We start from the raw sequence: 26,975 nt of genomic DNA, 5'->3' as shown, positions 1-26,975 counted from the left end.
GTTTTGGAAAATCCAATTAAAGGGAGGGGGAAAAGGGGCGTGAATTTTTAAAATGAGTGTGTCTATAGTTCATAACTTTAAAAGTTTGCACATGTAAAAATTGATATTTAGAATCTCCTCCTTTGAAAATATAGAAACACGTTTTTTTTGGAAATTCCACTTAATGGCGGTTAAACATATTGGGGTGAAATTTTTGAAAGACTATATCTACAGAATATCTGAGAAACATAGAATGATACAGACGTAAAAAGTGGTATTTGGAATCTCCTGTAAATGTAAAGAAACATAGGTGATTTGTTTTTGGAAACTCCTCTTAAGGGGAACTAAAAAGGGGGGGAAATTTTAAAACGAGAATTTATACAGTATATCTAAAAAAAACCTGAACATGTTACAGAAGTGAAAAATGGTATTTTTATCTCTATTAAAAATAAAGGAACGTGTATTTTTAGTTTTCAGAAATACCCCTTCGGAGAGGTGGGGGGTAAAGCGACTGAAAAGGGTGTTGAATTCTTTTAATTAGGCTACTGTTATCTCAAAAATGAAGATGTTACAGACGTGAAATTTGATATTTGGAATCTGCTTTAAAAGTAAAGAAACATGTATTCTCAGAAAATCCAATGAAGGGGGGGGGGGGTGAAAGAATTGAAACATTAATTGACTTAATTGTATGAGAATACTTACATCTATTAAAAACTAAAGTTGTTAGGGGCTACAGGCGTGAAAATTGGACCTCCTTTAAAAACAAAGAAAAACGTGTTTTGGGGGGCAAATAATCTTGGGGGCGGGAGTGAAGAAGAGATGAATTCCTTTCATGAGGACACATAAATAAAAAACCTGAAGAAGTTACAGAGTTACAGTCGTGATAATTGGTATTTAGAAGATCCTTTACTATTAAAGAAACAAGTACTTTTTGCCGGAAATTTACTTAGGGAGGGGGGGGGGGGGGGAGTGGTGTGAAAGTGAAAAAAAGGGAATTATTTTAATCTCAAAACTGAAGGTAATAGACGTGAACATTAGTGTTTGGAATCTCCTTTAACATAAAGAAACACGCCATCTTTTAGTTTTTTTTTTTGATGGGGGGGGGTGTTGGCTAAATAAACTTAACGGCGCTGGGGTGTAAAAGGAGGTGAGACCAATTGATTTTACTGTTCAAAATATATTTATAAGGAGCCTCCGTTGCTCAGGCGCCAGCGCGCCGGCCTCTCACAGCTGGGTTCCGTGGTTCAAATCCCGGTCTCTCATGTGACATTCGTGCTGGACAAAACAAAGGCCAGACAGGTTTTTCTCCGGATGCTCCGGTTTTCCCTGTCATCATTCACTCCAACAACACTGTCCAATATAATTTAATTTCATTTGTCATCCATTAATATTGCCCCAGAGGAGTGCGACAGGTTTCGGCTGCCGGCACAATTCCTATTTTCGCCGCTATATGGGGGCTTTATTCATTCCGTTCCTGACCCTGTCGAATGACTGGAAACAGGCTGTAGATTTTCGATGTACTTATTCTGATCATAAACCGATCATTTTTAATCTTTCCTGGGTTCGTTTTCAAGAGCCATCTTTTCCTTCGGAGAACGTTCTTAGATTACAGTAGATTCTCCTGGCATATAAATAAAAATTTAAACACATTTGAAATAAACGATAGGAATGAGATTGACCGTCCAGTTTTTCACCTCCATAATAAGGTCAATAATGCACGGAAGTATGTCATTCGTATGGCCAGAAATCCAGCACACTTGCCTACGCGCGACAATGGTGTTGGTCACATTTTCAACAATGACAATGGCAGCAGATGTAATTTACCGCCAAGCAGCGGTCTTGCATCTTGCTGTTGGGTCCAGAACATCTATAATAATAATAATAATAATAATAATAATAATAATAATAATAATAATAATAATAATAATAATAATAATTGTTACCGTGGTTTGGTGGTTTAGCAGAGGTGAAAGAAGGTGCGGGGGTGAACAGGTCTCAAAATACGAAATTAAAGTTAAGATAAAATTTAACAAGGTTATATTTTCTTTTCAAGAATAAGAAATAACAAATTGAACAGGTACTCAGTAGCCGAAACGCAATTCGAAAATGTACAATTACAGTGATTACAGGATTTGGGCTCCGAGAGCCAGACACACAGTTCTTGAGCTATAAGCCCAACCTTACGATATACAGAATTCAGCAAAGGGGCAGAAGACCCCAATCATGCCTAGGAGCACTTGCTCCTCTTTACACGATGAAGCCTCCTCGAGGCATACAACAACTCAATTTTCAAGAAAGAGCAACTCGCTCTCAAAATTTAAGCCTATCAAAGGCCACACCAAACTCCACATTCAAGTTGTCCTCCAAGGACATGAAAACAGGGGTAAAAATACCCAACCTACTGAGGCCTATTAAGTAAAGAAACAGGAAAATGATATGGCCTCTAAAATACCAACTTGAGAGGAGGCGTTCTTGCACTCCTAATACACTTTATATAAAACCTACTTGGCACTAGGCCGTTACTGCAAGGGCTAATCCCATACTAAAGAGGTGACTTTTAGAAGGAAACAATTTACATTACGTTAAGGAAGAAACGGTTGTGAAAATAAGTTCACCTCAATGCAATATGAGTGGGAGCTCGAGAGGGTTAAGCACTCTCTATCCCAATATGTAGTTTAAAAGATAGAATAGATACTAAGTGTCTTTACATTTTAGGGGAAAAGTTACATGGCGGAAAGGCTTCGGACCTGCCCCGAGATTTAAACTGCTGAGCTGACAAGAAAAGAAGTTATTAAACGGCCATTACGTGGTGGCTGAACTGCTGCCCGAAGAAAGAGGCGCTTCCCGCCCCCTGCTACGTACTTTACGCACTGATAGATGTTACTGAAGTGGCGCGGAGACCCGAAAATCAGCAGTTTATATACCCTCGTGGAAAGTTCGAGGCGTTTCAGGAATGAGAACACCCTCCCACAAAAATTTTATTGGTTAACGACGAAAACCCCTACACTAGATGAGGAAGAAACACCTTATTGGTGGAAAATTAATTACAGAAAATTATGATTGGCCAATTTCAAAACTGGCAGAAAGAAAGGGTTAATATTGCCAACTTAACCAATAACTGAAAGAAATTTAACAAAGAACAAACTTATGAATTCAAAATTTCTCCAAAAACATAGTTCTTTCACTTCGCACCAGGGTGCACAATTGTAGTCCTTCAGTAGTGCCATCTGGAAGAGAATGTCCGCACTTCTTACTACAGGCAAAACAAAAATACATCGAAAACGACCCAGTTCAGAAACTTCAAAATTTCCAAGTAGTGACATCTTCTGAGAAACTTGAAAATTAACACAGTAGATAAAGTTCAGACTTCCTCCAGTAGAGGAGTTTCAACTGGCGCAAAGTTTGAATTAGCGGCGTGGGGGTGTACCACCCGGTACAATAATAATAATAATAATAATAATAATAATAATAATGTTCTGGACCGTCGTCAAATGTGCGGACCGCGCTGAAAACGGTTCCTGGACGGGTAATGACTACGAATGCCGTCCGGCCGCGGGTTCAGTACCGCCGAGGCACCCAAGACGACACCACACTGGATCTCCTTAAGGATTTGACCCATATAAAAAATGCTTATAGGAAAAGATGGCAAAGATTATGGACCCAACTGACCGGGTGGAATACCTGGACTTAGCACGGGAAGTACGAAATTGATTGCTGGAAAGAAAGATTGAAAAATGGGAGGAAACTTGCCATAATCTATTAGAAAATGAGTCAGATCACGAATTTTGGCCGATTCTCTCAGAAAACGAGTCAGATCGCGAATTTCGGCGGATTATATATAAAACAATAAGCATTCAATTCTAAATTTCAGTATAATACCGTAGCGAAGCACGGGTATCTTGCTAGTATTTAATATGTAAAAGAGTGCTGTACAATTTCAGTTTTAATTTTTTAACAATTAAATTAATTAAAATGCATTACTGTATTTACTTTCTTAGGTTTCGATCCTTATTTTTGTGTAAGGTAAGTATGCTTTGTATAACAATGTTAAATGTGAATATAATTCAAGAATTAAGCTAATGATTTCAATTATCTCCATGCTATACACCACAGGTGCTCACACTGGGCATTTCATCCCGCGGGTGCCCAGGACTGTAAGTAGGCGGGCAGGCAAACGATGAGCGTATGGTTGTGGTTATGTCACAAGCCGTGAAGGTTGGGCGAAGTTCTCCTAATCACTCTTGATCACTGCGGCGATACACAAGTTTGAAATGGAGAGAGAAAATAATGAAAGAAAGAGGGCAGAAATCCACATCGTTTTCAATTTACCTTGTAAGAAATAAGTGATTTATGTTCATTCCAGTTTATGTATTTGACCGGATACAATAAAGAGTTAGGCCTACAACCTCAAATATTTTTGTAATTTACATAATGAATTACAATTTTCACTATTAAATTTTAAGAGGTACTTTAGAAGCATTTCTAATATACCATATTTACATGAATAATCCTCGCCACTGAATAATCCCCGCACCCTAATTTTAGGAAGGATCATTTTGAAACAATGAAATGAACTAAAATTCCTTGCACTGAAAGAGTAATGTAGGCATAAACAAATATTTCATATCACTCCTCGAGTTCCAAGTGGTCTTTACGCAAATATGAACATGATGGATATAGCTACATTGCCTGAACATATTAGAGGTGATAAAAATGCATAATCACAGCTCCATCCATCCACTATCTAAAGGCTAAGCCTTGTCGCTGCAGCCACATCCCACGGTCTTTAGCAGTCCTTTTAATCGTGACATAGGAAGCAAAACCCAGCTGAGTGATTATGTTCCTAAGGTATGAGAGACGTCTTCCTCTCGACTTCTTCCCCAGGACCTTTCCTTCGAAGACATTCTGGAGAAAGGTGTCACGTCGTAGGACGCGTCCAAGAAATTTAGCTTTCCTCTGCTTTACTGAATAAATTAAGGTCCATTCCTCATTAATGTCATTCAAGATTTGGATATTAGTCTTTTTTTCTGTCCAACTCGTCCCTGTCAGTCTTCTCCAGAACCACATTTCCGCAGCTTCTAGTATTGATCATGCTTGTTTTCCCTAAGTCCAGGTCTCACAACCATAAGCACACTCCAAACAAAGATTTTAACAAATTTCTTCCTGGTTTCAATTCCTATGTGCTTATTTAACAATAGATTTTTCCTGCTTTGAAACACTTGTTTTGCCATAGAAATTCTTCTTTTGACTTCTGTCAGGCACTGATTATCATTTGTAATAACAGCTATAAAATATATATGTCATGAAAATTAGCATGTAGGCCTTCTTACGTGACAAGTATTTAATTAATCTGAACTTGCAATAGGGTCGATTTGCTGTAGATATGAAGATTCTTTGTCTCTTGCATTACTAGAATCCTTTCCTAAATCACTTAAAAATTCATCACACTCCACGTCTAAAACACTGTACACCAAACATCGAAAACTACGTGACCCAGGAGCGTGTTGACAATCTTGACGCAAGTAAATCCTGCACCCCAATTTCGTGCCTCGATTTGTTTTTAAAAATATGCAGGGATTATTCATGTAAATACAGTAATACGGTGGATAATCTGTGGCTTGTGCTTGCTTGGATTTAAATGATCTGATAAACTCACCAACAATCCAATCATGCTCACCAGGAATAACATTAGTTAGGTTATCTATTTGGTAGATCCATTTACATTGCTGTTGTACTTTAATCTTGGATAGTAAATATCTACGCCCCCATTCGATATGAAACTCCCTCGCCATTTAGAGGCTAGCTATTATCATCGGATGCCTGATAAGTTTTAAATACTATTTTCAAATTCAGTGAACAGGGAAATTCAAACAACACAACAACACTGTGCAAAATCAAGCAGTAAACTTGAATTATGTAAATATATTACTTTTTTCTGAATGAATAACAGGAATTTTACTTTTCAAGAAAAGGAAATAGTCATTCCCATCCAAAGAATTTTAAATCGTAGCTTGTACGTTTAAACCCTGTACCTCTGTAAATTGTAAAACAAAAATGATAATGTGTTAGTCTTCTTTGAATGTATAAATATGAGGAAATTAAACTGTTTACATCGAGCGCAGTATAAATAAAACAGGAAAATCTTGAAAAGGTTGGTTTTCTTGCGATCATAGCATTTTTTAAAAATACTGTACCCCGGTCAACATTTCGCTGAGTAGTGGAGGAGAGCTTCGTACTCACAAGCAAACGTCACCGTTCCCTTCCTGCAAAGTGTGTTCGCTCTCTTGCTTCATTGTGACATATGCTCACTACGTAACTTGCCAGCATTTACGTCTCGGCCGCACTGGGCTAGCCTCAATGAGCGTTCAGCTGAGCACTTCTGCCATACAAACTTCCAAGTAAATTAAGAGATAATAATTACTGTAAAAACAAGAGCTGTGCAGTGAATATAACAGGGATCCATTTCTTGTAAAACCTTTGTTACACAGTCACCAGACTTCAGTCTGGTCAAATGTTTTTAAGTAATTTTTTATTTAATAGCATTTTTCCATAAATTTAAGGGCATTTTATTGACCATTTTCAGTGATTTCTTAGGTCATCAACATCTGCCACCTAGTAATTAAAGTCTATTTTTTAATGTATACAAAAGAAGAGCCAACATTACCTGATGAATACTTCAATGGAAACAGACTGGTCTGCTTGATATTGTGCCTGGGTAAACCGAGCTTTACTCTCAACACAAGCTGTAAGGCCATTCATCTCTATAGACATGCATAGTGGTTCTGCCTTAGTAGCTGTGAACCACAGGTCTCTAGCACGCATTGCTTCTTCTTCGGAAATATTTGGTTCCGACTCGGGTGACATTCTCTGAAGAACATAATCACACAAACAGAATTTAAGTAATACTGACTACAAATGTTCTGAGGTCAAGTTACATTGCAATGAGCATGCATGCCATTGTAAACATTATCAAACTGATCAAGTTCAATCAATGCATCATTTCATGGATGGATGGATGGATGGCTGGACGGACAGACGGAGCTGGGTTCATTAATATTTTCCTAAACTCACAGACCAGATTATTTAGTCTTCGTATTCTTGGAGGTGGTATGTAACTCAACATTGGCAAACCAAAAAAGTGGAGTAAATCTGACTGCACCGCTGACAATGTGCATTCTCTGGTGCAGGACTGTGTCAATCTTCATAACTTATGGGCTATTCAGCCAAACAGAAGAACAATACTCAGATGAAAGTATATACCAACCCCATTGCTGATGATTGAAGAGTGCATGCCAAGGCTCCCCACGAAGATACTGCAAGTTTTTGAATGATACTGTTCCTTGCCCTGAGTTTAGCGGCGCTATTCACTAACCGTTTCTTGAATGATAGTGTTCAATCAAGAGTTACTCCAAGGTACTTGGGGTTGGGAGAGTTATTGAGTGATACCTTCAAGTTAAGGTTTGCTTGTATGTTATTTAGAATAAAGAAACAGGTTTCTGTTTTACTGGTGCTTGGAATTACATACCATTTATCAAAGTACTCACACAAAATGCCAAGGTCTCTATTTACAATTGTTTCTATCTCATCTACTGTAGATTGGTAAGTAACTATTGCAAGATCATCAGCATAAGCATAAAACTGATGTGATGTAGTGTAAGGTGTATCTGCAATGTACAAATTAAACAGCAATGGGGAGAGCACAAATCCTTGAGGGAGCCAATATATATATATATATATATATATATATATATATTTTTTTTTTTTTTTTTTTTTTTTCTATGAACAATCCCCCACTCTTCAAGTGAGTGGTAGGCCTTATTTCATGTTCACCATCCACCAGCTGCTATAACCTCCCAAGAAAATCCTGGGTTGGCCTCAATAGTGTTCACAACAATCATGGATGGTGTGGATCATTGCTACATAAGTAGGGTTTGAAATCCTCCCGATTGCGACTGCGCTGAGAAATCCGGCATATCACCACTGAATGCCCAAGGAGAACATACTGTACTTGGGGCAATTGGAAGATTTTTTTTGTGGGCTACAAATGAGACTATTCAGTGGTTGGAAAATTTAGATTTATTTTTATGAATTCACCATGAGCTTGGTTGATTGTTTAGTGTTTTCCTGTTTTCTTTTTCAATTACTTCTTTATCATTTGTTTATATTTGTATGTAACTTATAACACTGTGTACTAGCCATAAGCTTAATAAATATATGCATTTTTATGAAAGAATGTTTTGGGAGTGATGATTTCACTTTCTTACACTCAAAGATCGTTCAAGTGATCAATAGTGACGAAGTGATCTGTCATTTGTTTGTTCTTTTTCTGTTACTCTAATTAATAGAAGTTTGAATGAAATATTATCAACAGGCCCCTAATAGGTAATTGATAGGCATACCATACGTCCAGGATTAGCCTCGACGGTTCTGGTTGTGCAGTGGTGTCCTGGGTACTGTTCGGGGTTTCAGAAAAATAACTGTTGAATGTTAGTGAAAGGCAAGGAAATGTTGTTGAAAGTATATTTTCAATCATGCAAAAAGAGGCAGACTTTGAATAGCCATGGTTAAACACTCACTAAATGTTAAAATCAATCAAAATGATCATGTTGTGAATTTTATGTTATTAAGACAAAATATACTGTCAGGTACAGTACTTACAACGGAGCAATAGTGCAGCTAGCATCTTATGTTTGAGAGAGGTTTTTAGGATGAAATTCCCTGCTATGGGCATTAATTCATTTTAAACACATGAAATTTGATGGAATGTAGAAGTTGTTTTTTTTTTTTTTTTTTTTTTTTCCTGTGTAAATTCACAGTCTTCCTTTCTTCAATGTTTGACCTCCAATATAGATTGTTTTCAACATTTCTCATGTTTAAATAACAATATCTACCTTAACTGCTCAGTTGTTATGAAATAAATATTTTAAGTATAAGATTAAGTTACCTGAAGTAGTTTGATGAAATTATTAGGGAAATCAGTATGAGCCTTAAAAAATTAAGAAATTCAATGCCAAGAAATCTATCATAAGTGTGTCCGCAGGTAGATAAAAAAAAAATATAGTAAGCCTAGTGTGTTGTTGTTGTTGTTGTTGTTAAGTTTGAGTCATCAGTCCATAGACTTGTTTGATGCAGCTCTCCACGCCACCCTTTACTGTGCTAATCTTCTCATTTCTATTTAACTACTGCATCCTACATCTGCTCTAATCTGCTTGTCATATTCATACCTTGGTCTACCTCTACTATTCTTACTGCTTACACTTCCTTCAAAACCAACTGAACAAGTCCTGGGTGTCTTAAGATGTGTCCTATCATCAAATTTAGCCAAATCTTTCTCCTCTCACCAATTCGATTCAGTATCTCTTCATTTGTGATTCAATCTACCCATCTCACCCCGTCAGACCACATTTCAAAAACTTATATTCTCTTTCTTTCTGAGCTAGTTATCGTCCATGTTTCACTTCCATACAATGCCACGCTCCACACGAAAGTCTTCAAAAACATCTTTCTAATTCCTATATCAAAGTTCAAAGCGAATAAATTTATTTTCTTAAGAAAGGCCTTCCTTGCTTGTGGTAGCCTGCATTTTATGTCCTCCTTACTTCTGCCATCATTAGTTATTTTACCACCCAAGTAACAATACTGATCTACTTCCTTTAAGACCTCACTTCGTAATTTAATATTTCTTCCACCACCCGACTTCGTTCGACTGCATTCCATTACTTTTGTTTTTGACTTATTTATTTTCATCCTGTACTCCTTCCCAAAGAATTTGTCCACACACCATTCAGGAATTTCTCCAGATATTCTGCCGTCACAGATAAAATAACAATATCATCGGCAAATCTCAGGGTTTTGATTTCCTCTCCTTGGGTTGTGCTTCCCTTTCCAAATTCCTCTTTGATTTCTTTTACTGCCTAGCAACCTGGCAATTTACTAGTACATTCAGTTAGAGAACTCAAATTTCCATTATGATGACAGCAGACCGTAATCTTGAATATGTCTGAGCTTCAAAACAGTGTTTTGCCATGGCCTTTACTCTTTTCTTTATATACCTGGCTGTTGTTGTTGTGACTACAACCTATGTCCAAGCTGTTATTCCTGACCATGAAAGAAAGGTTGAGTGTTTGCAAGGCTGAAATAGCTAAGACACGTTAAGTGAATGCAGGTGATTCAAACACGGAGGAAGTATTTTTAAAATATCGTTCTGGGACAAAGACAAATTGGACTCCCTAGAAAAGAGAAGAAACATGGGATGCCCTACAGAGAAAAGAAGCATACCGGGACCGTAATAAGTGGAACACAAAAAAATAAGTGCATTTTTCCTTAGAAATGAACTGCCAATTTAGCAATGTGTGAATGATGACATTCAAATTTCGAAAGAGAGATAGATATTACAATGCCATAAGTATTTCAGAATAAGTTAAGGAACAAAAGGAAAAGCATTGTGTAAAGAGATGGAAAGAGATAGATCAGTGTACAGCACACCAGAAAAACTGGGCTATATTCACTCCTCAAGAGGCTTTTCTGTCAGGTCTGCAATTTGCTTTAGTGCATGCTGACAATGAGCATGAGTTCATGTCTGGGGAAGAAAAAAGAAAAAAGAAAAAGAACAATATTTCAATGTAAAAACAATACTGCTGATACTCATGTAGAAATAGGTGAAAACTCTTGAGACTTTTTTTTTTAAAGGTTCACAATGGAATCAATAAAATCTTCCCTATACAGGCATAGAAAAGATAATGGTGGGTATTTTTTGTGACTGAGGCCTACGTTGCAAAAAGAACATACTGAAAATAGACTTAAACACTATCAAACAGAGTTCAAACAAAGTATTTTCATTTCAGAATCAATGAAATAGTAAGGGAGAGTTCTTTCTCTACCACCTATTACTGCAAACTAAATGCCACCAAACTATTTGGAAAGACTTACTATAACGACTTCCAAGGCATGTCTGCTGAAAACTAGCTAAAAGATGTACGTAATATTATATTAAAGAAATTAAAGCAGGTGTGTGAAAAGCAGGGAAAAAAAAAAAAAATCCAAGGATTATTCTTCTCTGTCAGAATTCAAGTATGCAATCAACACAATGAGCAGTTTCTTGCATATACCATGTAAGACATTATAACATGTGGGAAGTTTCCAAAAGTAATTGTTTTGCACTATTTGACATTTTTCTGGTAGGAAGTTTCAAAAAGATTGATATTCACTTCATGCTTTAAAAAAAAGGGTCAAGTGGACCTGTTTGATTGTTCGATATGCTAACCATGCAAGCCATAAGAACAATACTTCTTTAACACATTGGAGACCGATCTCGAGTGTGTATCGGGGTGGGGTAACAGCGCAGACTGACCGCGTATTTCTTATATTGTCAACGCAGCCAGGATGAGAATCGAGCGGAAACTATACATACCTCATTAAAGAACTTTTATAACAGCTATACCGTGCGTTTGTGTCCTCTGTCGTTTTCTCGAAATTATAGCAGCTTGTTTTTGCTCGAGTTCGCTTCTACACTCCATGCTCCCAGCCTTGTTTCCAGCTGCTCAAGGCGCGCGCTTTCAGTTTCATTTACATCGTTCGAAGGTTTTAGACTGTGTTTTGTTTCTGCTATCTTGATTGGATCATTGAATGAGAGTGGAATTGTAGAAATTTTAGAAGAGATTTTTTATTACAGTGGTTCAGAAGAAGAGGTAGATGATTCAGATCTAGACCATGATTTCGAACTTCATGTCAGTGATGAAGGTATTTATAACCCATTCTATCATATTCTACCCAGGTGTGATTTTGCGCTTTGTAGTTTATTTAGCTAATGTTTCATGATTTTCATGTGACTGGAGATTAATTTTGAATGAAGTGATGCAAGCAATGATAATTCAAAGGCAGGGACTGATTCACATCCGTCGGGTATTTTTGGTGATTTGGATGCACTTGCAAAGTCTGTGCAGATAAAGGAAAAGCATAAAATGGGAAAGTAATGAGAAAAGAGACTTGCCGGCGGTATCCAATGTGTTCAGCAGCATTTTGTGTCCCTGAATGCTTCAAACTATTCCACATTAAAGCTCATAATGTGTAAGACTTTCTTGTCAGACATGTGAAAAGTATTCAATAGATCTTAATGCGACTTTTAAATCTGTAGAAAAGACACTTTTAATTTTTTGATGATATATACGTGTTACAATTGCAACCTATCTACTATTTTCTACAATTTTTTAACAACCTTCAAAATATGGCGGTCTGCCTGCCCATATGCTACCTTAAAGACACGGTCTCCAATGTGTTAACTCATTGAAGATTTCTGGTGATGGATGACTGAGAAAGTGCTAGGGTTGGCAAGGTAGCAGCTGTGGCTGTAATAAAGGTATAGCCCCAGCAAAAGCAGAAAACCTCAGAAAACCATCTTCAGGGCTGCCGACAGTGGGATTTGAACCCATCAATGGAAGCTCACAACTAAGCAGCCCGAACTGTGCAGCCAACTTGCTTCATTAAGTACTATTTTCTTGCAGTGAAATGGACTATGAGGATTGAAGGAGAAACTTAGCTTGTTCAAAGGCCTGTAGACCGAAACTATTATTAATGTTGGTAACTCATGATAAACAAAGTCCAATTTCTCTCTTGTATATACTTCCAGGGTAAGCCAGCCCTGTGGTGTAGGGGTAGCATGCCTGCCTCTTACCCGGAGGTCCTGGGTTTGACTCACAGCCAGGTCAGGGATTTTTACCTGGATCTGAGGTCTGGTTCGAGGTCCACTCAGCCTACGTGATTAGAATTGAGGAGCTATCTGATGGTGAAATAGCGGCCCCCGTCTAGAAAGGCAAGAATAACGGCCGAAGGGATTCTTCGTGGTGACCACACGACACCTCGTAATCTGCAGGCCTTTGGGCTGAGCAGCAGTAGCTTGGTAGGCCAAGGCCCTTCAGGGCTGTAGTGCCATGGGGGGTTTATACTTCCAGGGTAGGGATAGGTTGAAGTTGATCAGCTGATACATCAGCTATTGATACCTTGTCCTACAACGTTATACAGTCTTCTTCTTGTGCTACAGCTTTTTCCCACACCTGTGGGGTCGCGGGTGCGAACTGTGTCAAATTTTGCAAAGAAAGTGATTACTTCATTAAAATCAATGAATAAGTTGTGTGTGTTATCTTTATGATTGCCATTTTTTCCAACTTGAGTAAGATCCATCGCCACAGTTGCGTGATTACAGAAAAAGGCCTTAAATTCCTGAACTTCAAAGGGTAAGTTGCACATTCGGGGAGCAAGCCGTTGGCCTCAGGAATGTTCAGTTTTGCTTGCCGGTTAGCAGCAAAATTGCTGAACAACACAGTGTGGATTTTGCCCTGTTTTCCGGCCGGATGCCCTTCCTGGTGCCAACCCTATATATGGAGGGAAGTAATCACTATTGCATGTTTCTGTGGTGGTTGGTAGAGTGGTAGCTGTCTGAATATGATGAGGAGAGCTACAATGTTATACAGTAATCAAATTAAAGGTAGTTTTACTCCTTAGGTTCTTACTGCACTATGTATCAAATAAAACTTGTCATACAAAATTCATAGTTCTTTTTACCTTCAAAACCTTTCCCAGATTGTTGAATATCCTAATTTTCTCATTTGGTGGTAGATTTGCTGTAGGACCCAGTGCTTCTAGAGACAACATTACATAATCCTGCACATTGGCAGCAAGGTAAGCACAACACAGTGCCCGGGATAGAATATTGGACAATAAAAGCCACCACTTCTCACAGCGGTAGTCGTTTAACATGTGTGTCAAGAGCCTGGAAACAAACAAATTGCAAATCATTCAAATTTGTTTCTGATTATACACTGATGAGCAAAAAACTAAAATAAAATAAAAATAAATAAATAAATAAATAAATAAATAAATAAATAAATAAATAAATAAATAAATAAATAAATAAATAAATAAATAAATAAATAAATAAATAAATAAATAAATAAATAAAATAAAAAATAAATTGCAACCCTTCAAATTTTGCAAAGAAAGTGGTTACTTTATTAAAATCAATGAATAACTTGTATGTGTGTTATCTTTATGATTGCCATTTTTTTCAACTTGAGTAAGATCCATCGCCACAGTTGCGTGATTACAGAAAAAGGCCTTAAATTCCTGAACTTCACAGGGTAAGTTGCACATTCGGGGAGCAAGCCGTTAGCCTCAGGAATGTTCAGTTTTGCTTGCCGGTTAGCAGCAAAATTGCTGAACAACACAGTGAGTCTATTTGTGCTTGTATTTTGCATTCCATTCAAAAGTTAGAAATTTATTTTTTGTTGAGTGGTATAGTGAACTGTAGTGAATATCTGTTGCATGATACAGTACCAGTAGCCTATATTTGGATTAAGAACATGTATACATATCTATCGCATCACAAATTTTCGCTATTATCGCTTACTACAAGTACAATCACATTTTACCTAGCCCTGAAAATGTTGCCATCCCTTGTGAAAGAAACTAGATTTAAAAATAATGTTTAATAACCCACTGCTCCGAATAAAAGGCTTCTTCTAATATTTGTTTTAGAAAGAGTGTGATCTGCAATAATACTTGGATATTTTTATTAGCCCCCGTGAATATGTTTTCATATTTGTTGTTTGGTGCTTTTCACAACTTTTAGTGCACTTATTTCATAAGCCCCAGCAGAAAAGGTTTTCGCGTGTTTTTCACACCTTTTGATACTTTTCTCTCATGTTTAGAAAGGGTGGATATAGTTTTCACTGTACTCGAGGATACTCAATGTATTTGACTTTAAGTACATTTCAATACGGACCATAACATGAGATATGTAACATGTAAATGCCCTTGTGTCGGAAAATATCGTATCTAGTGTTTCCATATTCCTGTTGGATAGTTTTTATTTGTATATTCAGTAGTACATTTCCTCACTTAACACGTTCATTTTTGTTGTCCCCTGCAGAAACGTTTTAACAAGGTAGTAGGAAGATGACAAAGAAGTCAGCAGCACTCACAAAGGCTACAAGTAATAATCGGCACGAAACAAGATGAAGACCTACATGCTGGAAACAGCACTGTGTGGTTGTACATAGGACAATTGAATCAGAATGCCAAGAAATAAATCATGATCAGTTTCCTTGGTAAACATGTGAGGATCTTCCAATAGCAGAGGTAATTTCAAAGCGTTCAAAGTTGGAATCCCTTTAAAGAACCATGACATCAGAGAGACCCAAAGTTATAGCCAAAGGAAGTAATTGTGAGGAGATTTTGATTTCGGAGAGTTTATTTATTCCCAAAGAGGACAAGAAGATGGAGAATATCTCATGTAAGACCATTAAAGTCCTGCTGTGGAACATTGAGGGAATAAGAAACGCACTGTCTTACATACCACAAGAGATATTAAAAGACACAGACGCAATACTTTTTACTCAAACATTTCTCATGGAAACACTGGAGTTGCAAGTATTCTATGCCACGCATGCACATGCCAGATCGACGAAAGGGAGATCTGCAAGAGTCACTTGCTTCCTGAGAAGATGATTGATTGATTGATTGATTGATTGATTGATGCTTGTTGTTTAAAGGGGCCTAACATCTAGGTCATCGTCCCCTAATGATATGAAATGAAATGACAAATTAAAAACCCAAAATTCTCCACTGACCACAATTCAAAACGTGAGGACGAAGAATGAATGGATGGATATGAATTTAAAATGATCGGTGGAACCGCCCCACAGTGCCTCACATGCACAGAAGCAGGTGTAAAACAATAGTATTACTGACCAAGGGACTGCTTCTATTCACGATACTAAATCGATGATGCTTGTAGTTAAAAGGAGTCCACAATCCAAGTCATCGGCCCCTCATAATGGTACTTATCACTAGAAAACTAGAACCGTGGTATTTGCCATGTTGCAGTACTAATCTAGCATAGACTCGCGGTATTCCACACATTATGATACTACTCACAGGTAATGAAATTCACACATGTATTACAGACCTACTGTGTTTCGCACACTGCGGCGCCACTGACAGGCAACGCAAACCTATGGTGTTCATCACCTAAGTGTACTAACCACAGGGACTCGTACTATCCTGTGGTGTTCCTCATATAGTGAGTACTAATCACAGGCAAACCAGAACCATGTGTTCCATCATCCCATGGTGTCACTCATTAGTGCTACTAATCACAAACCTATGTGGTACCTAACATAGTGGTATTACGCGCAAGTAAAATCGACCCATGGTGTTCCCCGCGTGGTGGTACTAATCGCAAGGAGTTTCATGGTTCTAATATAATCATCCCTTGGTCGCTCCTTTTAGTCGCCTCTTACGACAGGCAATGGATACCGTGGGTGGATTCTTCGTCTGCGGCCCCCACCCACAAGGGGTTTCCTGAGAAGAACATTGGGAGATTTTGAGGCAGTGTTCAAGGAGGAAAACAAGATAATTATCAGAACTAACTTGGTCATGTTGATAGGTATCTACATTCTTCCAGGAGTACCCACAGAAGACATAACAGAGACAGCATCTAAGGTTACTAAACAATCCAGAAATGAGAAAAATGTAATCCTTGCTGGAGATTTAGACTGCCGAATCAATAAACCCAACACTAAGATGGACTTAATCATGGAAAAGAAGAGGAAGATTTCAGACTAGTGAACAGAAAATAAATACCAGTGTACATAGTACCAAATGGAACTAGTGCAATCAACCTCATTTTCTACAGAGGAGTCAGACTACACATAAACAAACAAGGAGGGCTATGGACATCTAATGCAGCCCCCATAAAAAAACACATCCCAATAGTCACAGAGTTCTTCATACAAATAACTCATGCAACTTCAGAAAAAAAAAATTAGTATGGAAAACCGACCCTTCAGGAAGCTGGATCAAGACAGGCTGAAACAAGCCACTGGAGAAACTGAAAACTCAAGAGAACTGGTAGAAAATAGAAACCTCAACGAATCACACTACAGATAACTGCAACTTCCTTCAGTATTCACATACAAGAGCGGTCAGCAGCAACTATCACAGCCATGTACATCATCATCATCATCATCATGATCATCCTTCCAAGTCTTGAGCCATGTGGTCTCTTATGGTCTTGCGTTTTCTTTCCATTGCTTCATCAGCATGGCAAAGTCGCTATTCAACACAGCAATAGCTCCTATCGTAACTTATGGAAATCACATCATACGTTAACTGTTGCGCAAAAAGGGACCTAAAGTCAGATTTTTCATTTTTGAGATTATTCTAGTTCTAAAATTAGCATAAGATACTGAGCATTTAAAAAAGGAGTTCATACTTCTAGGTGAAATACTTCAGAAGGTATTAATTATTGACTGTTGCTATTAAGAAAACTGCATTTTGAGAAAAATACAATTACAGCTTTCACTAATTTTCTTATCAATTGTACAAAGTTTTCATGACATCAAGTGGTGAAGACTCAAACTGCTGTGTAACTTAGTTTGTTAAGAAGACCCATAGGTTACAAGATATAAAGTTAATTTTCTAGCTCGTATTGTCAACCATAACACTTGTTAGACCCATAGGTAGTGCAAGAAGTCAAAACACAGAAATGCAATTTTTACACCACAACAAGCAACTTCCAAAGATAACCATTCTGAAATGCTGACACTACTTCCAACCTCTGTCACAGTCCCTAATACATTTTCATAACTAGCATCACGTAATTTTCTGGGACTCCCTTTTCTTTCATACATCTCCAGACCTCTTATCTTGGCAATCTGTTGTATGCCTTCTCCAGGCCAATAGACACCATCTGCATCTCCCTACAGCACTTCATTAGCTGTCTCAGAGCGAAGATTGCATTCATTCTCCCTCTTTCAGGCTCAAAACCTTAATCTTCCATGAATAATCCTTTCCCAGATCTTGATCTCTCTCTCTAGCCATCAGCCGTGAGGCTGTTTGGCAGCAGCTCTCCATTCTTCACATTGCTCTGCTTTCCTTTTTAGTTCGTAGTAGAAATCACATCTCATGTCATCTAATCTTGGTATGCAACATTAACTTGATGCATTTGTTATGGCAGTCCTGAATATCCTCTTTATCTTTGCATATGAGTACAGTAGAACCTCGATTATACGTTCCCGGAAACTACGTTTTTCCGTATTAATCGTTCAAATTACGTGGTCCCGTGAGCATCTTAATTAAATCACGTTGTAAAAATCCTGCATTATCCGTTCCTCGAACAAACGATTTCCCGGATCAACCGTCCAGAAATTTCAGTCCCATCAACGGTAAATCCTCGATCACGCGTTTTTCAAGAAACTGTGTCTCACGGAAGGACGGCTACGGCATACTTATGGATCTTGGTATTAACATCCTGTCATTGCAGTAATTTGAGGAAGTACTGTACTGGAAAAGTGATCGGCGGTGAACTTCCATAAGGGACCATCTTAGCATCGCATTCGGGTGGTATTGTTTAAAGAATCTTCGGAAATCATAAAGAAGAGAGTGCCCACAACAATTGGAAGGAGACAGGGCACATTTCAACAGCTCTACTTAAAGACGAAACAAGTTTCGTCAAATGTTCGTACTTGCAAAACTTCTATATTATGTCCAGGATTAGATGTTAATTTACCGTCTTACTAATAAAAAGTCCTTATACAGTTGTTTAACACTTCTATAGTTATACAGTGAATAAACCCTGTATAAGCGTTTTATATTTTTCTTACTAATAAACATGGTATAAGCATTGTATTACTATACAGCACATATACACTCGTTCCAAGGCGTAGGAATCTCTTCCTGCAGTTCACTGGCGTTTTTCGCACGTTCACCGCTTTTATGATCGCTTCTGCTGGTTATCTACGAGCAAAACTTTCCGGAAAGTCGCGCAGTAGCACGGCATATCGAAAAGGCAGTGGCAACACAAAGTGAGACAGCTGGAAATTGGCTTATACTGATATCAACATTTCTTCAGCTTGCCTGTGTAATGAATACCAAAAAATAAATGGAAAAGCTTAAGCGAAGATCAATAGCTCTTAACTGGGATAGTACGGAAAACGTGGGCAATTGTAATTGAATCGGCGAGTTGAAAAGCGTACACATTCCAAAATCCTTACTTTTCAGGAGAAAGGAAAACCTGTTTTGTAGCTAAAATAAAGGTTTGATCAAAAAAGTTTCTATAAGGCATTTATACATCATATTTCTGCGTATTCAAGTACAAAGTATGGAAATCATATTATGTATGGTTTTCAAGTTATGCCATTTTTTATGTCGAGGAATATGTCCCTTTTTATACTCAAATTTGAGAAAGTTCATTGTAGAGGCAGTAAACTTGCAATTTCAAGAGTCTATTAAGCAGTAACATATTATTACACAAAAATACGCCCAACCATTATTTCTTTTATCGTTATTGTCATTCCGTGAGACAGCTGGAAATGGGCTTATATTAATATCAACATTTCTTCAGCTTGCTTGTGTAATGAACGGCAAAAAAGAAATGGAAAAGCTTACGAAAAGATCAAAAGCTCCTATCTGGGATATTTCGGAAAATGTAAGCAATTGTAATTGAATCGCCGAGTTGAAAAGGGTACGGTATACATTACAAAATCCTTACTTTTCAGGAGAAAGGAAAAACTGTTTTGTAGCTTAAAAGAAAGGTTTGATCAAAAAAGTTTCTATTAGTCACTTAAGCATCATATTTCTGCGTATTCAACTACAAAGTATGGAAATCATATTACGTACGGTTTTCAAGTTATACCATTTTTATGTCAAGGAATATGTCCCTTTTTAGGGTACTCAAATTTGATAAAGATCTTTGTATAATAAACTAGCAATTTCAAAAGTCTATTAAGCAGTAACACATTATTACACAAAAATACGCCCAACCATCATTTCTTTTATAGTCATTCATTGTAATTCCGTCTCTTTAAAGTGTTTTACTTTACGAAGATGTCTAGGCTCCATAACCTCTGAATGGTGTATGTCTTCTATGTTTAACATACCGTGAAGATCATCACCGTTATCGTCCATTCTTTCAATGTGTGTTCAATGTTATATGGATAAGTCGAATATTTCACCATGATTATATTACTGTAGACAATAAATACCACGAAAATAAACTGCTCACTCGTTTCTTTTTCTGCTACTCGCTGTTATACAGCGCTTATACAAGGGTCCTGGTCTGTATAAGCAATTCAATGAATAACTATAACAGATGTATACACAGGAGGCTTATACACGGTTTATTAGTAACGAATTTCACATAAACGGTGTATAAACCTTGTACAAATTTTATAAACCATTTATTAATAAGACGGTTATTATAATTTTTTTTACTTTTTGAGTGTATCGCTGAACAGATTTTCGGCACTTCACTCAGGGCACTATATAGTCACTGGGCTTTCAGGCAGGAATCGAATTTGCTCCTTCTTAAGTAACACAAATTTAGTAATTTAATATCGTATACGATTATGTTATTGAGACCAGGACAGATGTTGCACCTTACATACATAAAGCATGGGAGGTTTTGGGATTGCCTATTACTGTTTTGGTCCTAATATAAGAGTGGGAATTTCATGTTTTTGTATTAAAATGTTATAAAAACTGCAGTCGATTTATTTGTGGATGTTACATTTTAAAACTTTGTATCGTTTCGCACTTGTGCTGACTTGTACAGTGAACGCGCTTTCCAGTTAAGCTCAAGGTCGCAAATAACCGTAATTTCAGAAGTGTTAAGGTTATCTTTTCTCTTTCCAATTTGATTGTGATTAGTGACGGGCAGAAATGAATATAATGCATTTGAAAACTTGAGAATCAAAATTTACATTCGAAACATACTGAATTCTCGAGTTCAACATAACCTTTAAAATTCGATGTAGGCCTAATTTACACGGTACAAGATTTCCATAAACTGACTACGAACTGTATACAGTAAAACCTCGTTAATTCGAAGTCGTTGGGACTAAAAAATCGGACTTCGAATTACGTGATTTCGAATTAACCGCCAATCTGCAATTCAGAAGTACCAACAGTTGCCGCGTTATAAAATATTCTAAGGCCCGTTACTGCATGCATTTAACCTTGATTCACAGTTTATACCTTTCAAATGCCAAGAAAAAAGAACTATTTCCAAAATGTATCCAAAAAGGTGCATTTACAGTATTCAAATAATACACTCGGATATCTCACGGGCACTGCCTGCTCGATCTGCATCCGATGGCTGCTTATACTGCCTGCTCGTTCCATATTCAAATGTGTAACACTACCTACAAACAATCTGCCGCTAGATCGCAGCACCAGACGTACCCAGTTATCGCGTGAATACAGCTAGATAAGCATACAATCAAAATTTTAAATCTGAAAGTAACAGAAAAATTAAAGAATTGTATGCATAAAGTGGTACTCTAGAGAGTGATAGCTTCAGGACTTTTCGAGAAAGAGATTTCGACGAATAAGAAAACCTGTAAACTTTGTCTGTATGGTACTTCCCTACATTACTAAGTAGAGGTTTCACGAATTTGGCCACCACAGTTTCTGACACAAGTTCCTGGTGCTTATTGTTACTAACACACTTTAAAATCTTACAGTGGCACAAAAAGGGTAGAGCCGGGCTGAGTGGCTGACGGTTAAGGCGCTGGCCTTCTAACCCCAACTTGGCAGGTTCGATCCTGGCTCAGTCCGGTGGTATTTGAAGGTGCTCAAATACGACAGCCTCGTGTCGGTAGATTTACTGTCACGTAAAAGAACTCCCGCGGGACTAAATTCCGGCACCTCAGTGTCTCCGAAGACCGTAAAAGTAGTTAGTGGGACGTAAAACAAATAACATTATTATTATTATTATTATTATTATTATTATTATTATTATTATTATTATTATTATTATTTAAAGAAGGTAGAATATAGTTTTTTATAGTCTAGAGCAGATTTGCAGATTTCTTGCAGTACGGTAGAGCTGCCTCAACAAATTTCTGTAGCCCCATAATTAGGCCAATAAATCCTTGCTGGGGATAGCAAACGCCTCCTCTATCAGACTGTCTGATTAAGTTCATCAATGGGGATGTATTAACTGAGGTGGAAACGTTACTCTAGCACGTGCTGCATTGTTTTTTCTTCGATTACATGCACTAAATAACGACACACTAATGCATGGGAAGCAGTTTCCAAAGTGACATACACTGACTAGGGGGCTCACGGACATCTTCCAGTAAATCAAGTACATACTCAGCGGGCATCACTGGTTCTGTTTCGTCAAGTCCGGGAGAGGATACTGACGCAGAAAATTTTGAATTTTGTTTGTGGACAACGTTAGCACCATCGGTGGACATTAAAATACCGGATTTCAAATTCTTTTTATGGAATTCTGAGTAGCCCGGGAGTCAGTCTTGTCATTGCACCCTTCTCCCATTCTTATAGAACTAAACATGGCTTCAACTGGATCTCCTGTAAAAGCCCGTGTCATGGAATGAAATACCACAGCATTCTGGTTTCCCTTTCTTTGATTTGCAGAAAGGCACGCAGCAGTACACCATTTTCACTGTCAACAAATACAGTACTACTACTACTACTACTACCCTATTTCCCGCTATTTCATTCCTACAGTTCAGGAGCCGGTTGGTGCTGCCATCTGCTGTGGGTATTTGTAAACGGAGTGTTTCATTTAGTGCCATGTTAAAATGTGGTAATGAGCAGGCAGTATAAGCAGCCATCGGATGCAGATCGAGCAGGCAGTGCTCACGGGTAAACATAACCTCACGCAACGAAAGAAAGAAAAAAAAAGCACGATTCAAAGACGAGGAGAAATCTATGCTCGCTCCCATGTGCAAGTGCTTTATTAATTGGATTACTATAGTGTATGCATTTTAGATGCCTTGTATTTACACAGAAAGTACCTGATGCCCTTAAAATCGAACTTTCCTATGACTCTATCCTTGTACGATTTCCCGCCGTGGCACTTCTCTCGTACTTCAGAAATGTAAACACTTGCCGCGAATACATGCAATCACCTCGATTCACAGTTTAAACCTTTCTAATGCCATGGAAAAAACTATTTCCGAAATGTATCCAACAAGGTGCATTTACAATGTTCAAATAATGCACTTGGATAAATCACTGACAAACATAACCTCACGCAACGAAAGAAAAAATCGCACAATTCAAAGACGATAAATTATGCCGGTTCCCCTGTGCAAATGCATTATTTTTTTGATTTCATTACTGTTTGCGTTTTTATTATACATGCTTTGTACTGGCATGGAAAGTGCCCGACGCTCTTAAAACATTGTGGCTTATCGAAGTTTCCTATGACGAGGGGATAAAGTATCTGGCTTCCATGTGCATTGCAACGCACTACTATGACCCCCATCGCTCACACTGTACGATTTCCCGGCTGGCAATTTCTCCTTAGACCGTTTAGACTTGCATTAAAATAAAACAGTGCAGTTTCACCGGCAATGTCAATATTGTTCGGTGCCTACGAATTTATATTTGCCACGTTTTTTCGCCAACTGTCGGCATCGCCAGTGTTCGCGGATTCTGTTTTCCCGCACACTGCATGTTGCGTGATATTACGGCGTTCCTTAAAAGGTTGAACTCAAAATAATTCCGATTTCATTCAACTTAGCTATCGTGAAGCGCACTGTAGACCCACCGAAGTGAGTGTAAGTGCGGAAAGCTACCGCTCCACGATCCGGAACGCGCGTTCTATTATGACGCGGAACGGATACATTTCGAGTTGAAATTACTCTGTAACATACTATTGTTTTAAAATGTAAAGGCAGTTTCGAATTAAAAGTCTGAATTTCGGTAATGGGGCCGACATTGTACTTCGAATTACGAATTATCCGTATTTCGAATTAAACAATTGAAATAACATGCAAAACTGTATCTCATGTTTCCGGGAACGAGAGCTTCTTCGAATTAGGCGGGATTTTGAATTAACCGATTTCGAATTATCGAGGTTCTACTGTACCGATGACCAAATTACAATGAAAGATTTAAAAAAAAGGGATTTCGCCATCATGTTGGGTGCTTTTGTATCTAATGTGCTTTATTTTATTAGATTAGAGAATTAAAAACAACTATGGTCGATTGTTGTTTGACTTGGCGTTACGGGGATTAGATTTTTCGAAGAGTTGAGCTGATTAAAGTTGCTGAACTGCAGGAAGTTTTCAGAGGAAACTAACCAAGTTTTGCCGGTAAAACTGAATGTAAAGTTTTGAGATTTTTAAGTCGTGTGCCGGTAAGTAATGTTTACAGCCCGCTCTGCAGTCTAATTTGCCTGCCTCTCACCTGGAGGGCCCGGGTTCAATTCCTGGCCAGGTCAGGCATTTTTACCTGGATACGAGGAGTAGTTCCAGGTTCACTCATTCTACGATTACCTTTAATTGAGGAGCTATTTAATGGTGAGATGGTAACTTCGGTCTAGAGAGCCACGAGTAACGGCCGAGAGTATTCGTCACACTGACCATGCGTTACGTCGTAATCTGCAGGCCTTTGGACCGAGCAGTGGTCGCTTGGTAGGCGGAAGGCCCATTGGGGATGTAGTTTGGTTTGATTTAGGGGTGTTTGTATCAAATTGTTGATGGTTCATTCGTTCCCAGATTTTCCGTTTTCCCGTGTTGTACGTTTTTTTTTCCGTGGTCCCTCCAAAAATGGAGAATCAAGGTTCCACTGTATTACTATACTTTTCCTCCATTCTTGAGGTATTATTTCCTGCATCTATATTTTATCCATTAGGTACCATACTACATCAATTCATCCTCTCCCAAGTACTTCCATATTTCTACAACAATCTCATCTGGTCCAACAGCCTTACCATTTATCATTTTTCTAACTGCAGGTTCCACTTCTTTCCTACTTACTCCTATGGTTACTCCCTCATTTGGTTCACCATCTTCCTGGATCACTCCAACAATTTTTTCATTTACTAGCTCTCTAAAATATTACAGAAATAGTCACACTACCCATTCCTAACAATTTTCTGCAATTTTTAGATAAGGTATCTCACTATCAAGGAGTTTTCAAAAGTTTACATTAAGTACGGTACCTCATTTTTAACAACTGGAAACAAGTTCAAATTGTACAAGAAAATTTTGTAATTTTGAAAAGTTCCTCAGAATCATAATACAACATGTATCAACACCAAACTATGCCCTCATTTCAATCCAATGTAAACAATAACATACAGTGTGACTTACGTTAATGCTTTCCCATAATCCTGAGAACTGTAGTATTCTTCTGCCATTTGAACCACTGGAATAGAATAAAAGTGCAGCTTAACAACAACAACAATTAAAGAATAAATGTATAGATGTAAAATAAAACTGAAATCTGCTATCCAGTTTGAAAATTCACTGATTTCTAGATCCAGAATTAAGGTCTCAATCACCATTCAAAACTTGACTATATAAAAAACAAAACTTATTTAAGATTCGTTTAATTGTGCTCACCAAGCTGCCTTCTCATCCGGGGACATCGGTAAGTCTTGAACTGAGATATTGCATTTCCCAGCAACCCAATTATAATCATCTGCAAAGAGAATGGATTTATCTTAGTCCGTAGGTAGTTTTTAGGCAAGATAAACCACACAATGGCAATTTCAAGTCAAGTTTTGATGCTCTATATTGATAGCTTCTAGTAATGCAATCAACAATTCTAGCTCAATTAACATTAACTGAACTTATTTTCACAATAGAGAAATGGGAAAGTTAATATCCACCTTTTCAATACAATATATTACGTGAAGGTTTACATTTAAAACATCACGTTTATTTACATTTGGTACCGGTTTCGACAATGTTTGATGTCATCATCAGCCAGGACAACTATACAAAGATATATTACATTAATAGTGACTCCTACAGTAATATTACATTAATAGTATTGAATATAAACATGAGTATAATTAAAAAGTATATGTGACAGCTGTTGGCAGAGCTGCAGAGGATCAAACCAGCCTTCGGGCTGAATACCCAACATACATACATATATAAGCTGACAGTCAGTGCGATAAAATATTGTTTTTTATAAGGTGTACACCTTAGTATTTTAGTTAAAAATGAGAAAGTAATGAGAGTGAAGTATAATAATCAGCTTTTAGTGACATATTTGTCTGTTGAACAGTAGGGTTATGTTTATGAAGGCTTTGTAGCCATGTTTAACATTATAAAAGAAGTAAACACATGCTTAGTTATGAATGTTTCTACATAAAAGTATGTACAGTAAAATCTAGAAAGTATTCGAATATGGCTTGAGCTTGGACTTAATAGATTGGATGTCACAGCACGTTGATGTTGGCATATAAGGATGTCCGTTGGTAGATTCTATGTGTAAGTTTTTTGTACTCTAATTTTGTATGTTTATATCATATTAGTGGATAGAGCATTTTGGATTAAGTGAGTTCTGTTGTGATGGTATTGAAGAGATTCTTGTGCTTTGAGTTGCGAGTACATAGGTTGTTCGAGAAAGATCTTGAACCAAGACGGAACCTATAAGAAAATATAATCTGCGAATTTAGAATTACGTAAGCCAGGAATGTATATTATTAATAAAAGAATAGAAGACTCACCTCGGATGCCAAGCCAGTATTAGATGTGTCAGAGAGGAACCAACGGACTAACTAAAGGTAAAGGCGGATCTGCACGAATGCAGAGAAGGGCGGAGTTTCTAAGTGGGAGGGAGAGGGAGGGGAAGGGCGATAGAGGCGGGACTATAATCAGGTGGGCGCAGAGGGCGGTAGGGGTAATACTTGAGCGTGTTATGTATTGTTTTGAAGACTGATTGATTTTTGGGTATTTTTAGATTATTTAAAATTTTAATGAACGTGTCAAACAAGATCGTAGGTTTTTCAGAGAGGTCATTGAGATTATAATTAGGGTTATAGTACTGGTCAAGTGATATATAGAATTGTTCTGTTAAATCGAGTGCAGGGCCTTTGTTTATTATTTCGATGATGTCTATGTCTTGGTCTAAGCCTTGAAATTTGTGTTCGTAGTCATTTATATGTTGTCCTACTGCAGAGAATCTTCGGTATTTGATAGCGTTTACATGTTCTGTATATCTAATTT

The 26,975-nt window shown here is 37.7% G+C and overlaps 1 protein-coding gene across 1 annotated transcript in view; it reads right to left on the bottom strand.

The window, feature by feature from the left end:
- The window catches only part of gry (trafficking protein particle complex subunit 11 gry), a 147,813-nt gene that overhangs the window by 59,271 nt on the left and 61,567 nt on the right, over positions 1 to 26,975 (bottom strand). The window contains exons 9-12 of the mRNA XM_067152633.2: positions 25,359 to 25,437; positions 25,107 to 25,161; positions 13,537 to 13,744; positions 6,644 to 6,846 (exon numbers count right to left, since the gene is read on the bottom strand). Coding sequence (XP_067008734.2) covers positions 6,644 to 6,846; positions 13,537 to 13,744; positions 25,107 to 25,161; positions 25,359 to 25,437 — 545 coding nt within the window. The remainder of the gene's footprint in view (positions 1 to 6,643; positions 6,847 to 13,536; positions 13,745 to 25,106; positions 25,162 to 25,358; positions 25,438 to 26,975) is intronic.

This window comes from Anabrus simplex, chromosome 8, assembly GCF_040414725.1.
Source record: "Anabrus simplex isolate iqAnaSimp1 chromosome 8, ASM4041472v1, whole genome shotgun sequence".
In the NCBI taxonomy this organism is placed as follows: domain Eukaryota; kingdom Metazoa; phylum Arthropoda; class Insecta; order Orthoptera; family Tettigoniidae; genus Anabrus; species Anabrus simplex.
Note: the sequence above shows the minus strand (reverse complement) of the source record. Positions and strands in the feature narration are given on the sequence as shown.